This window comes from Camelus dromedarius, chromosome X (genome assembly GCF_036321535.1).
Source record: "Camelus dromedarius isolate mCamDro1 chromosome X, mCamDro1.pat, whole genome shotgun sequence".
NCBI classification, from domain to species: Eukaryota; Metazoa; Chordata; class Mammalia; order Artiodactyla; family Camelidae; genus Camelus; species Camelus dromedarius.
Window position 1 is genome coordinate 32,509,136 of NC_087472.1, and position 15,628 is coordinate 32,524,763.

The 15,628-nt window shown below is 36.8% G+C and overlaps 1 protein-coding gene across 1 annotated transcript in view; it reads left to right on the top strand.

The window, feature by feature from the left end:
• Positions 1-15,628, top strand: part of IL1RAPL2 (interleukin 1 receptor accessory protein like 2) — a 1,161,988-nt gene that overhangs the window by 757,014 nt on the left and 389,346 nt on the right. The window contains exon 7 of the mRNA XM_064482665.1: positions 5,046-5,232. Within this exon, the coding sequence (XP_064338735.1) occupies positions 5,046-5,232 (187 nt within the window). The remainder of the gene's footprint in view (positions 1-5,045; positions 5,233-15,628) is intronic.

Sequence of the window (15,628 nt, forward strand, 5' to 3'; positions counted from 1 at the left end):
CTCCTCTTTTATTTCTGATAATAGTAATTTATATTTTCTCTCTTTTTTCTCTTCTTGGTCTTTTAAAGTATTAACATTGCATGTTTGCAGTTATATGTACTTATTTCTGCACTCATCTGAAACTCTACTTTCCCACACAGTTAAAGATATTTTTCAGGAAAATGTTCTTACTTCATATGATTCTCAAGAAATGGAATTCACCAAAGAGCCTAATATCCTGTTTGTTTATTCATTTGTTTCCCTTTCCTAAATTTGATATATTGTCAGTTCATAGTTCTTACGTTTTGAGGAAGACAATATTATCCAGTGATGGTAGGCTGGTTAATTGATAGGTATGCACAGCCGTCAGTTCACATTTCAGAAATGTCAGAGAGCAAAGTTTTAGTTTACGGATTGTTAGATGGTTCTGTAATTTTCAGGGAAAGTATCTTGAAATGAGGATAAGACAGTTGAAGGAACCATTTAGAAAAGTTTCAACTTTATCCTGAGGCATTTTATCTGGGCTTCTGCTTTTAGATATGAATGAGTTTCTCTAACTTAGTTTCTTTTCAATAAGTTAGCCCTGGTGATACAACAAATTCATATAAACTCAAATTTTGAAATTAAACTTTAGAATTTATAGTATAAGTGTGTTTTATAAATAGGAATTGGAAAGAGGCATCTGGATTTTTAATATGTTTTAAATCCTACTTTTCCCCTCAGGGAACCCAAAATGGTCAACATTTTCCCTTAGAAATATTTCTGCAAAAAAGTATAAATTATGACCTAAAGTAGCTAACATTAAATCTTTGGAATAGAAAGTGAGTCTTATTTATAAACAAATACTGTACTATGTGTATTAACCACAATTTTGTTTAAATGGTATCTTTGCACATCTGCATTTCTTTCTGTGAGCTTCCCCAAGTTGGCATGGGTAACCATGAGTTAGTTTGGCTGATAGCATCAAGTTTTGAGAATGTCCGGGGGCTAACAGCCAAATCCTTGTTTCTCATCCAGTGGCCAGCTATATGAGTTTGGCTAAGTTGTTTGTCCTCTCTGTGTCTAAGTGTTACTCTGATGCAAAATGTAGATGATACATAACCTGCACATTTTCCTGGATTATTGGCAGAATTAAGTAAGATAGGAGATACGAAAGTGCTTGAAAAATTAAAAATGTATACAGTTGTAAGGTATTGCTGCAACATCATTGCAAAGACCTTTTGCTCATATTGAGCCTGAATGTGCTGTTCCTTGTCCTCCTCAGGATGTGAGGGGAGGAAAGAAAAAAAATGTACAATTCCCATTCTTGCACACTCGTCAGTCTGCCTCCTCAAACTTATACAGCTCTAATTGTACCTAATGAAAGAAAAGTAACATTTTTAGGTCCCAGTTGCAGGCAACATTTTAAATAGAATTGGCCTCCGGCATTTTTCAATATAAAATCTAAATAATGTAAGATTGTTATCGGAAATTGTGCCAGGGCTAGATTACACAACTAGTAAAAATCAACCTGAGTCTTAGACTATCAGGCATCCTTGATCACACCTCCCCCAGATCAGCAACTGAGACAGCAGGACTCATACCAGGCCTTGTCTTCAGTTCCAGAGACATTGGTCATCATCAAGGACTTCATACTAGGGCTTGTTCATAGCTAGCAAGCAATTTGCCCGCAGCCTTTTACATGCTAGAGACCAGAGCAAGAATGAATTCATGCAGAGCCCCAGCCAAGGTTGTTTGTGGATAAGACTTAGAGAAGTCTGAAACATTTCCTCCTTTAACCCATCAGCCATCCCCAGGGTGGGTTCCCTGCCCTCATCCTCATCCCAGGTGCTGTTGGGATGCCCTCCAAAGTGTAACCTTGGAGGGCTTGGGGAGGGAACATGTGACCGTGCCTAGTGGTCAGGGATTTATTATAGAAGGTGTTTGTCTAAGAAACTTGCAAAAGGCTTGGTGGAACTCTTACTAACAATTTGAACTCCAAAGCTCTGGCCTTTGCCTGGTAGCTAGTAATCACAGTACCCAGAAGTTCCTTCTTGCCTTCTGGTTTAGTTGCTTTCTCTTGATTAACTTCTTTTTGTGCCTAGGTCAGTATATCTTTTCGATCCTTTCAGAACTTCATGGCCCACTGGTACTAGACCTGTTGCCTAACTGATCTCTCTTAGACTCTTTCCTCTCAAGTAGCACCCCAATCCAGGGGCACATATTAACCCATGGCTGCCAGTGTATTGTTTTTATTATATTGATGATTGTAATTACTTTATCACATATAAATTATAATTAATTGTTAACATATATAACAACTAATACTAGCAGTAATAACAATTCTAACTACAGTTTATTAAATATCTACTATGTGCCAGATGCTCTCTTATATATTTTTATGTATCTTATTTTGTTTAATAGTTACAACAGCCTGGAGAAGTCAAGTATTATCATCATTCCAACTGGAAACAGTAAACTTATTTTTGCTTAAGTTTGTATAGTAAAAGAAAGTCCTTTCTCCAATCTCCAATGGAGTCACCATAAAGGTTGTCTTATCCTTATTTTTCAGCTGGGAAATCTGAGACTGAGTGATGTTATCTAACTTGCCCAAGGGCACAGAGCTAGTTGAACCTGGTGGATCTTAGTTCAAAGCTCATACTTTGTTACGAAACCACTATATTATATTGGTCCCCTAGGTAGTCTACCCTATTTTCTCCCCAGGGCTAAATATATTTGGGATAGTCAGCTCCTTTCAAGAAGCTAGACATTCTGTAGACTTCCACTGTTGAGACTGCTGGTCAATAGCTCTCTTTTCCCTGGGTTTGTAACATAATAATGGGGAAATATTTAGCAAGTAAGTCTCTTTCACCTGTATGGATGAATATCATGGAGCAGATATGGTCAAAGTCTGTAACATTAAGAACTGTTCGTAATACTTTAGGTACTCAGCAGAGGTGATTCTCTTTCTTCAGTGTTTAATACTTTTTAAAACCTGTGACCGTTTATCTTCCTTCCATCCCCTATACCCACCCTAGTCCTCCTTGTCTCCCAGATATAGCCAGTATATTCCTTTCTTTGCTGGTATGCTGATGCACAAAACATGGTTAATCCTTACCCTGGTGGTATAAGAATACCTACAAAATTATCCTGAATCATATTTAAAGAGGGAAGATGATGTTTGACCAGCCATCTATATGAAACCATAGACTAGGGATGGGGGTTAGCATCATATGGGGTTTATGCAAAATAAAGCAGAGAGATGTCTCTTGAATATATATATACCTTTTGATGCCCACACATTTAATCAACTAAAATTTACTGAGCACTGTTCTATCTGTTCAGATCCCAGGAACATAATGATAAAAAAGAGGAACAAATTCTTTACTTACACTAAACAAAAAACAAATGATAAAAAAATCAAAGAGAAGAGCAAGTATAAAAGTCCATGGTTCAAATAGACTTAATACTTTCAAGAAGCAGAGGAAATGCCATTGTGACTGCATCTTAATGAGTGAAGGACAGAATGTTACGATAGGCCACATCATGCAGGGCATTAAAGACAGCAAGGGGACATGGAAATGTTTAGCCCCGAAGTACTGAAAATGAGGTCATGAAAAGTCAGATTGAACCAAATTTATCTTATTGACTGAGACTTAAAAAAAATTCTGGCAACGTTAGCTTCTTGGTTTTTAAGGAGACTGTCAGACATCTTATAGGAGAAGTAAATGTTACTGTATTTGATCTCCAGTGGGAATATATTATGTCCTTTGGGTTCTAAGAACCTACATTGTGGAAGAGAGAAAAGCACTAGCTCACAATCTACATTTTACAGTGGAGTTACATCTGAACATCAGAATGGGAATACTCTGATAATAACTTCACATGACACAGACATGGGCATAGTCAGGAGTACTTGCCAGTAATTAACTTCACCAGAAATCTAAGTAGCAGTCATTTTAATTTCGTTTGTAAACCCAGTAGGCGGCAGCCGTCAGCTCTCCTGTGTTGTGTATGATGTGAAAATTCAGTAAGTTCTAGGTAGTATGAGTAGTAACAAACATTTGAGGCCATCTTAGAATTATTGTTTGGTATGCTAATCCCATTTGTCATTATTATTACTTAGTTGTAAAAACACTCGATTTTGAAGTGTCCTTGGCACTTTATGTTTCTAACAGCAGTATCCTTTGATGCTTAGAACAGACATGATCCTGTAATGTCTCACCAAGAGATTAACAGCTGACCTTCTTCTAAGTCTTACCAGGCTGCTTCTGATCTCTTTCCAGTTTTCTTTTGTGTGGTTGATATCTTCTGAAGTCCAAGTAGAGTAGGGTAGGGAATTGCCATGGGGTATACATAAGGAAATGAAGGCAAAATTGAATTCCATATATACTCTTGTATTGGGAGTTAGACAGTTAGTGTCCAGTTTCTAAAGTGGCCTTATGGTAAAATTCAATGTTGAGATTCCTTTATACTGCTAGTGTTGGTGGATAAAATTAATCCAGAATGACCACATTCTACTAGGATTTGATCCTTTTGTAGAAACCCAGAATTTGACCCCTGACATATCTCAGTAAACACCTTAAAAAGCTATGTAAGTTAGCAGATATCTTCTGTGTGTTGATAAGGTTTTTGGTATGTATGCAGTAAAATAAAATATTGGCTTAGGAACCAATGTCAAAATTAACAACCCTTGGAATACCTGTTAAGAGATTGGCCATAGGGACAGAGCAGAAACGGCTATGGCCTTAGTTATAGACATTCTCACAAGTTTTCACTATCAGGTTGTCAACATAGCAGTACTTACTATTGGGAAAGAAGTCTGACTGTCTTACAGTTCAGAAGATGGTTACAGCTGTTTTATGGAGCTCATTAGCTGTCTCCATAGCCAGATATGTTAATACTAGCATTTCATTTCGTATCTTCCTGTTGGTTGAAGTAGAAAACTTTTCTGTCGTGTTTTGATATTGTTTCTGATTTCTAGGCAAGGTCCTAAATGGAAAAGTCAATACTCTTGAAATTTATAGAGTACACACAAAGTTGTAAACACCCAATAAAGCCATTTTGCTATTTCTCTATTCCTGCAGAAACTCGACCTATTGCATGAAGGTGTCGATGTCCTTGACTGTTGCAGAGAATGAATCAGGTCTGTGCTACAATAGCAGGATCCGCTATTTGGAAAAATCTGAAGTCACTAAAAGAAAGGAGATCTCCTGCCCAGACATGGATGACTTTAAAAAGTCCGATCAGGAGCCTGATGTTGTGTGGTACAAGGTAACCCAGCATGATGTCAAATGCATTTTTTTAACCTTAAGTCAATGACTGGCTTGGGGAGAGAGAAAAAAGGAGAGATTTTATTTCTAGGTTTTGTTATTAGACACTTCACTGAGAAGAATCAACAGATCCACAGCTAAATAATTCATAGCTATGATTCCTATATATTACTGTTTTTCATGTACTTCCATCAGCAGGTGTCAGAAGCAATCCCAGCCTCTCCAACGACTAAAATAAGGAAAATATCCCTCTACCCCAACTCATGAGAGCAAATGGGAAGAAGAGTGAAGATTTAAGTAACATGTGAAAGAAAGTATTCGAGGGACATACACATAGAAATATTATTTACTGTTTGGAACAAAGGCCCATGGTTACAAGCAATGGCACTTAGAAAGAATAACAACTTTATCATGGTCTACGTGGTGAGAGCCATTGCAGTCAGTGCAGAGGAAACAAAAGGGCCCAGTGCAGGATGTGCAAACACTGGATATAAGCCACACTCAAAGGTTGCACTGAAGAGAATTGAATGAAGGAACTATTTACAGAGGTGTGGTTAGGGTTAAGGGAACCGAAAGGGGAGGAAGCTGTACATTACCACTCCTAGGCCTACAGTGGCAAAGTGAAGGAGCTGTGTCCCTGGAACGTGGCAAGAGCAGAGCAGACCTGTCAGGAGCTGTGACCTCAGAGGAACATATGAATTGTGGCAGACAGAGAGAGAGTGGGCAGGATAAAAACCCTAACCCCTCTTAACTCCTGCCTTCTGGTGTCTTGCTAGTGTCTCCTCTCCCACCACGTGAATTCAAACAGAAGTCAGAGGGCAGAAAACCAGGGGACAGAATCGATAGTCTTCAGCTTCCCTGGGTGTAGAGTAGGTCAGATAAGGGCAGAGCATGGATCTGGGGGGAGGAAGCAGAGAAATAAACACACCACCTTCCAACTCTGCTATTTTGGCTGCTAGCCTGAGCCCTGTGGTCCTAAGAAGACTGAACACCCTCTGCCCACTCTGGTCCATACTGGTTGACATGTGGTACAGTTTTATATGTGATGGTCACAGGCGACCAAGAAGGTTTTCTGCACAGGCACTGTGCAAATTGTCGGAACCAAACACACAGCAAAGTTGGTACAGGTTGTTTCTATAGGATCTGACAGACCCTCAGTTCCCAGGAGAGTCTAAACCTAGCTCCTACAGCTGTCATGTATTTTTTTTTAATTGAAGTATGGTTGATATACAATGTTGTGTTAATTTCTGGTGTACAACCTAGTGATTCAGTTATACATACATAGATATATTTCTTTTCATATTCTTCTTCATTATAGGCCATTACAAGGTATTAAATGTAGTTCCCTGTGCTCTACAGTAGGACCTTGTTTATCTATTTTACATATAGTAGTTAGTATCCGCAAATCTCAAACTCCCAGATTATCCCTTCACCCTCCCTTTCCCCCCTGATAACCACAAGTTTGTTTTCTATGTCTGTGAGTCTATTTCTGTTTTGTAAATAAGTTGTTTGCCTTTTTCTTTTAGATTCCACATATAAGTAGTATCAGATGGTATTTTTCTTTCTCTTGCTGGCTGACTTCACTTAGTGTGATGAAAGCCCCCCATCTTCATACCTGGGGGGACTTGACAGTAGACACCAAGAGCATGTCCTGAACTAGGACCTCACATCTCTATGTGAATTGTCTTCCCTTTTTTCCCGTTAATATTTGGACAGATAAAAAGGAACACAGTGCTCATTACTAATAGGTATAGAATATCCATAACTTAATGGGACCCTTCATTCCATCATCCGCCTTGTTAGTATTTATTAAGCATTTAATATGTGCCATATGCTGTGCTAAGCTTCGTCTCTACATTATCTCATTTAACTCTCAGTGCAACTCTGTGTGGTAGGCGCTATTATCATCATTTAATAGAGAAAAACTTGAGTCTAGATGGATACAGAAACTTGTCCAGATCTACTTAGCCAACAAAGCCTCATTTTATATTCAAGGCAGTTTGATTCTAGAGTCCATTTTGTTAACCACTACCCTCTCCTGCAATAGGCCTGGGGCTAAACCCAGCCGTGATCACAGGCACTTCTTTAAGACACAGCCCTGATCAGAGGAGCCCATGGAAAGATAGAATAAAAAGGTTTTATTTCAATTTTATAGTTGAACAAGGGAGGTTGACCAGCTTAAGCATTAGCAGCTAGGAGTAAAATCCAGGTCATCAGCTTTCTCTTACAGTGTTCATTCTACTATCTCACCTTCTTATCTTTCTACTAAATTCTTCTTATTTCACATCTCTAGACATCACCATCATCATTGTATGCCAAAGCAATTTATCCCTTGGGAAAAGCTAACCCTCACTCTTTCTTAGAAATGGACCAAAGATGGTGAAGCAAATGGCTTTTCCAGCTCTGTCTGGATAATAACATTGGCTATTCCTATAACATTTTATAATTGATGAATAACCATAGTTATAGATAACATGTATTAAGTACTTACTATATGCCAGACCCCATTTTAAGTGCTTTAGATGGATTAACTCAATTTCTAGAACTACTGTCTTAAGTTGATATTATTATTATCCTCATTTTACAGAAGAAGTGACTAGAGACTCAGACAAGTTAAGTGGCTTAAAAGTCACACAGCAGTTTGGCTCCTGGGCCCTTCCACTCAGCCACTACACTGCAGTAATGGATCAGATTAAAAAACTGAAACCCCAGATTAAAGAGTCTCTGAAACTTCCAGTTGTATTGTTAATCCCACTTCTCATACAATGTTGCAAGTAAATCCTTGAAAAAATGTATTGATGTATTGGGAAAAATGTTTCCTTTTTAACCAATAGTTCAGCAATCTGCCCTACTTGCTTTGCAGTCTGTACATTTCCTACCAGGCTGAACATGAAGTGCTCTTGCTCTGGCTACAGCTATGAAAAGAGGAGGGCACCCTTGTCCAGGGTTCGTTCTGGTACATATCCAAAGTTAGAAGTGTATAACGTGTTATCTCCAGTGTTTTAACAGTGAAGTGTATGTTTTGCATGATCCTTTTCCCAGTCATATTTTCAAATGCATGTAATCTTTACGCTGGTTTCTTTTCCATCTATCCTACTATGGCGGGCCTTTGAGGAGTATCCTTCGATGTTTGCATGTAGTCACAGCTGGATGGGAAGGTAGGGGTGGCTCATATGGCACTGGGGCTTGTTCATAAAGATGAATGAATAAGCCCATCTTGGTTGTCCTTGGAATGTAAGAGATTGTATAAGGGGCTGTAACTCCTCTATCTGAACCCTATTAGTTAACAAAAGGAAGTGAGGAAGGGGGCTAAACTTTCAGCATTTCCCCCTGACGCTATGAATGGGGCTTAGACATTAGAACAGAATAGACAATAATGTCAGTGCTGTTAGAAACATTTTTGAAATGAGAGATGATTATTTTCTTTATTGAACTAAGGAAAACACTAGAACAACCTCATTATTCACTGAGAACACTTGACACAAGAACATAGAGTCCCTTTATCCCATTTCTAAACAAAAGAATTCCCTAACCTTAATAGGACATTAGCAATGAAAATACAAATAGATGCCTTGGGGCAAAACACACATTTATGTGATAAGCAAACTCAGTTGATAAAAGGCTGATGTTAATGAGGTCAAGGCTACCTGTTTGAATCCTCCTTTTTCTTGCCGCAACTATCTTAAGTTCAGATGTTTGCCATTGGTTATAACAGGATGGGTGGGACCTTATGAATGGCTCAGTGCAAATCCATTCATTCATTCAGTATATATTTACTGGGTACCTACTATGTGCTAGGCACCATTCTACAAACTGGGGATAGAGAAGTGACTGAAATAAACCCATTTTTTGTTCTTTTGGAGGGAGTTAGATAAGTAAACTGCTTCCCCTCAATGCTCCAGGAAGGAGCTACATTAGTGAAAGCATCTAAAGAACAGTTCCTACAATAGCATTTCTATCAAGTAAAGGTCATTCGACATAAGTCTGTTTTTAACCATAGATAGACATGAACATCACTGGACATAACTCTGTTTTTAACCATAGATAGATATGAACATCTTTGCAAAGGAAAATTTCAGAACTAAATAAGACCAGTTAATAGTTCCACAGGACTTAATAGTTGACAACAATCTTGTCACGATTATTTTCATATTATAGCACACATAGAAAATAATAATATGACCCAGTGAGGTGATTGGATGAACTGCCCTAAGGACTTGGGCTGCTCCAGGTCTCATGTGACTGATTTAGTGCAGACCATTGTGTCTACATGCTAGTAGTTCCCCTCTAGCACACCAGAGTGCTGTGGTTCACTGGTTTGGGAGCTCTGATCTACTTTTTCATAAAATGTAACAATTTTTTACCTAAAGGTGGCTGAGAATAAGGCAATCTGTGTTGTCCTTGGAATGCAGAGGTTGCGTGAAAGGGGGGGAAATCTCCTTTATTTGAACTCCATCAGTTAACAAAAGGAAGTGTGGCTACTTGTTGGTGGCTGTTACCATTACTTTTTACAGATGAGGAAATTGAAGTAGCTAAGAGAAGGTCACTTAGCTAACACACAGCCAATTAGGAGTTCAGATCTTGAATTTCTGATTTCTAGTGCATGCTCTTTTAGAACACCACTCTGATTGCTCCTCTAAATACATATCTTACGCACTTCATAGACTCACATCACTGATGTAAATAGAATGCTCTCTGAAAATTATTTTAGAAACAGTTCCTGAAATCCTTCTGAAGAACTCCTTAATGACTTGAAGGGCCTCAAATGAACCAGAAAGAGATTTTCTCAAGATCCAGCTGAAACTTAGTAGAAGGAATTGCAGTATCATAGGGACCTTAGAGCCCATGGAACACAACTGATTTGTCTACACACGAGGAAACTGAAGCCCAAAGAGGTTAAGCAATTTGCTTAATCTGATGAAATCCATTTCTCCTTTCTTTTTGGTATTTACTGAGTTTTACAGAAAGCCTGGAGTCAAACCAAAGTAAGTGAATACCTATTTCTGTATATTTAAAAACTGATCCTTTTGACAAATCAAACAGTGTAGAGGTGTAAAAAGTCAGTTGTATGTTCTTCCACTCCATTTTAACCATCTAAGGTAACTAAGGTTACCTGTTTGTTGTATAATTCCACTCTTTCCTCACTGCTAACACACTCTCTCTATATATATTCTATGTATTTATTTATATACGTATATAGACACAATGTATCTCCTTGTCTCTCACTTTTATAAAAACGGGAACATACTATACATATCACTCTTCCCCTCTTCCTATCATATACAAATGTATCATGAACATCATTTCATGTTGATTATATAAATCTAATTCTTTTTTTAACATTTTTTATTGATTTATAATCATTTTACAATGTTGTGTCAAATTCCAGTGTTCAGCACAATTTTTCAGTCATTCATGGACATATACACACTCATTGTCACATTTTTTTCTCTGTGACTTATCATAACATTTTGTGTATATTTCCCTGTGCTATACAGTGTAATCTTGTTTATCTATTCTACAATTTTGAAATCCCAGTCTATCCCTTCCCACCCTCCACCCCCCTGGTAACCACAAGTCTGTATTCTCTGTCTGTGAGTCTATTTCTGTCTTGTATTTACGCTTTGTTTTTGTTTGTTTGTTTGTTTTTGTTTTTGTTTTTGTTTTTTAGATTCCACATATGAGCTATCTCATATGGTATTTTTCTTTCCCTTTCTGGCTTACTTCACTTAGAATGACATTCTCCAGGAGCACCCATGTTGCTGCAAATGGCATTATGTTGTTGGTTTTTATGGCTGAGTAGTATTCCATTGTATAAATATACTACCTCTTCTTTATCCAGTCACCTGTTGATGGACATTTAGGCTGTTTCCATGTTTTGGCTATTGTAAATAGTGCTGCTATGAACATTGGGGTGCAGGTGTCATCCTGAAGTAGATTTCCTTCTGGATACAAGCCCAGGAGTGGGATTCCTGGGTCATATGGTAAGTCTATTCCTAGTCTTTTGAGGAATCTCCACACTGTTTTCCATAGTGGCTGCACCAAACTGCATTCCCACCAGCAGTGTAGGAGGGTTCTCCTTTCTCCACAGCCTCTCCAGCATTTGTCATTTGTGGATTTTTGAATGACGGCCATTCTGACTGGTGTGAGGTGATACCTCATTGTAGTTTTGATTTGCATTTCTCTGATAATTAGTGATACTGAGCATTTTTTCATGTGCTTTTTGATCATTTGTATGTCTTCCTTGGAGAATTGCTTGTTTAGGTCTTCTGCCCATTTTTGGATAGGGTTGTTTATTTTTTTCTTATTGAGTTGTATGAGCTGCTTATATATTCTGGAGATCAAGCCTTTGTTGGTTTCACTTGCAAAAATTTTCTCCCATTCCGTAGGTTGTCTTCTTGTTTTATTTCTGGTTTCCTTTGCTGTGCAGAAGCTTGTAAGTTTCATTAGGTCCCATTTGTTTATTCTTGCTTTTATTTCTTCTAGGAGAAAATTTTTGAAATGTATGTCAGATAATGTTTTGCCTATATTTTCTTCTAGGAGGTTTATTGTATCTTGTCTTATGTTTAAGTCTTTGATCCATTTTGAGTTGATTTTTGTATATGGTGTAAGGGAGTGTTCTAGCTTCATTGTTTTACATGCTGCTGTCCAGTTTTCCCAACACCATTTGCTGAAGAGACTGTCTTTATTCCATTGTATATTCTTGCCTCCTTTGTCGAAGATTAGTTGACCAGAAGTTTGTGGGTTCGTTTCTGGGCTCTCTATTCTGTTCCATTGGTCTATATGTCTGTTTTGGTACCAATACCATGCTGTCTTGATGACTGTAGCTCTATAGTATTGTCTGAAGTCTGGAGAGTTATTCCTCTAGCCTCTTTCTTTCTCTTCAGTAATGCTTTGGCAATTCTAGGTCTTTGATGGTTCCATAGAAATTTTATTATGATTTGTTCTAGTTCTGTGAAATATGTCCTGGGTAATTTGATAGGGATTGCATTAAATCTCTAGATTGCCTTGGGCAGTGTGACCATTTTAACAATATTGATTCTTCCAATCCAAGAGCATGGAATATCTTTCCATTTTTTAAAGTCTTCTTTAATTTCCTTCATCAATGGTTTATAGTTTTCTGTGTATAATTCTTTAACCTCCTTGGTTAGATTTATTTCCAGATGTTTTATTACTTTGGGTGCTATTTTAAAGGGGATTGTTTCTTTACTTTCTTTTTCTGTTGATTTATCGTTAGTGTAAAGAAATGCAACTGATTTTTGAACGTTAATCTTGTAACCTGCTACCCTGCTGAATTCTTCAATCAGCTCTAGTAGCTTTTGTGTGGACCTTTTAGGGTTTTCTATATATAGTAACATGTCATCAGCATATAATGACACTTTTACCTTCTTTTTCAATTTGGATCCCTTTTATTTCTTTCTCTTGCCTGACTGCTGTGGCTAGGACTTCCAAGACTATGTTGAATAGGAGTGGTGATAGTGGGCATCCTTGTCTTGTCCCAGATTTTAGTGGGAAGCTTTTGAGTTTTTCACCGTTGAGTACTATGCTGGCTGTAGGTTCTTTTTTATGCTGGCTGTAGGTTCTTTTTTAATAGCTGGATCATAGTTCATAGGCTGTATATAACCTTGTTTTATTCAGCCGTTCTTCAGATGGATGTTCAGGCTTTTTTCTAGTTTTTTGGTAATCACAGTATTGCAATAAACATCCTTGTAAATATACATATATCCTTATATCCATGATGTACCAGACAGGAATGATCTCTGTCACTACTGTTATTCAGTATTGCTTTGGAGGTTCCAGCTGATGCCATAAGAAAATTAAATGAAATATGCTGTATAAATATTGGAAAAGAAGAGACAAAATAATCTTATTTATCAGTTTGTATAATTGTATACCAAGAAAACCCAAGAGGCTAAACAGCAAGAACAAAAATAGAACTGATGAGATAATTTGGTGAAGTAGCTTAATAAAGGTATACAAAATATTCAATAATTTTTATTTTTTCTAGTAATAATCAGTTAGACATGTAAAGGGAAAAATGAAATTATCCCATTTACAACCATGACAAACTATAAAACACTGAAGAATACATTTCACAAAGATGGGAGGAAACCTATATAAAAATATAATTTTATTGAAGGACATAACATATGGTCTAAATCAATGGAGAAACAGAACATATTTCTGCATGGGAAGATCTCATAGAATAAAAGATCAGTTATTCCCAATATTGCATAAATAATCCAATTTGCTAAACTGTGATGTTTTTAAATTAGACAACATGATAAACATTATAAAGTTCATATGGATGAACAAATGCTCCAGATTTGCAAGGGAAATACTGGAAAAAAAACATTCATGAGAGAAGACTTATTCTAACTATTACTGAAATTACTGCAAAACAGCAGCAATTTAAGTAGTTTAAGAAAGGATACATAGATCAGTTGAATTTAATAGAGAATCCACAAGGAGATAAAATATGTATATATGAGAACTTAGTATATGATAACATTTCATTTTAATGGGTGTGAAGGGGTGATAATGGCTTATTAAAAATGATGTGCACATAATTGCCTATTCACTTGGAAAAAAATAATTAGATCTCTGACTCATACCATATTTGAGAAAATTTTAGATGTATTATGAGGAGTTAATTTAATCTACTAAAATGATAGTTTGGGAATGACCATTTCTAAATGTTGTCACTCACTACAATGAGATAAGCTTCCAAAATTAAGAGCTTTGCATTGATATATCTTACTATACATTCTGACAGTTTTCTTAAAGGGGAAAAAAGAAGGTCATTGGAGACCTTATAATACCACAGCCCACATGACCAACATTTTTTTTGTTTTGCTAAAAAACGGTTTGGCAGAATGCTTGGGGATTTCGAATCCCTTTTGGAAATGTAATGATACTACTATGTGCCTTACTTTGTAGCCATAAAATTACATTCAATCTTTAAATTTTTAATCTATGTAATTAGAATTTTCAAGGATACTGTTATCTAGGAGGAACGAGCTATGAAACCCATGAAAGCCTCAGTTTGTGCCCTAAAACCACAGTCAGTGTCATAATATTTAAGACTGATTTATTCATGTTTTAATTTCTAGATATGGCATTAGATGTGGGAAAGCAGTTATTTATTATTTGTAAATTATAAAGAAGATGGATTAATATTGGTGGAGTGGGTGTTTGATATGTGTAAGAAGCACTGGTCTTTGGGGACCTGGATTCTGGTCACCATTCCACTATTAATGTGGATAAGTAATAGAATGCCACTGGGCCTCCATTTTCCCACATATCAAATAGATGTAATAATGTCTGCCACATATCCCAGACATGTTATAAAAATCTAATGACCAAAGTCTTTACTTGATATTTGCTGCTACTATAGGAAGGGAAAAGTTACATAGGGAGCTAGAAATAAAGTTACCTAGGACATCTCAAACTCAAACTGGGAATTTAAGATTGAGGGTTTTTTGTGTTTTTCTTGAAGTCATGTTATTCTGTAGAATCTACAGATATAAAATTCACCTTTCTTACTTGTACAATTTGATGTGTTTTGGCAAATGCATACACCACAAACAAGATACAGAACATTCCCATCACGCCAAGTTCATTCCTATGTCCTTTCGTATTCAATTCCCTCCTCCCAGCCCCAGTCCTCGCTAAAAACATCTCTTTTTTTGTTCCTATTGTGAAGTATTTTCTAGAATTTCATATAACTAATATGATATGGGGCCTTTTGTGCCTGTCTTTTTTCACTTAGCATAATGCATTTAGTTTTTCTCTATGGTGTGATATATATCAGTAGTTGATTCCTTTTATTGTTTAGTAGTAATCCAATATTCCACTATAGAGATGTACCACTGTAGAGTCATTCATCCATTGATGACCATTTGTTTCTGGGTTTTGGTGATTAGGAATAAAGGTCTTATAAGGTTGAGTTTTAACTGTACAACTTCTTGATGTATCAAAACGATATGTTCTTGTCAACTTTTATAATGTTTGATGTGGATGTTTTTCTCAAACTTAACAGGAGTTTGCTGTTCATCTTTCCAAATTGTTGTAAGAATCCAGGCTTATAAAGGACTTCCTATATATCCTTAATGACATTCAATGGATAAAAACAGATCAAAGTAAATTAAGTTTTTAATCAATCTCTCTTTCTATAATCTGACTACCTTCTATATACCCACTGGAATGATCTTTCAGAAATGGACATCTGATCATAGTATTCTATAACTACAATGACTGGATAAAGAAATTGTGGTATATTTATACAATGGAATATGACTCAGCCATAAAAAAGAATAAAACAATGCCATTTGCAGCAACATGGATGGCCCTGGAGAATGTCATTCGAAGTAAAGTAAGCCAGAAAGAGAAAAGTA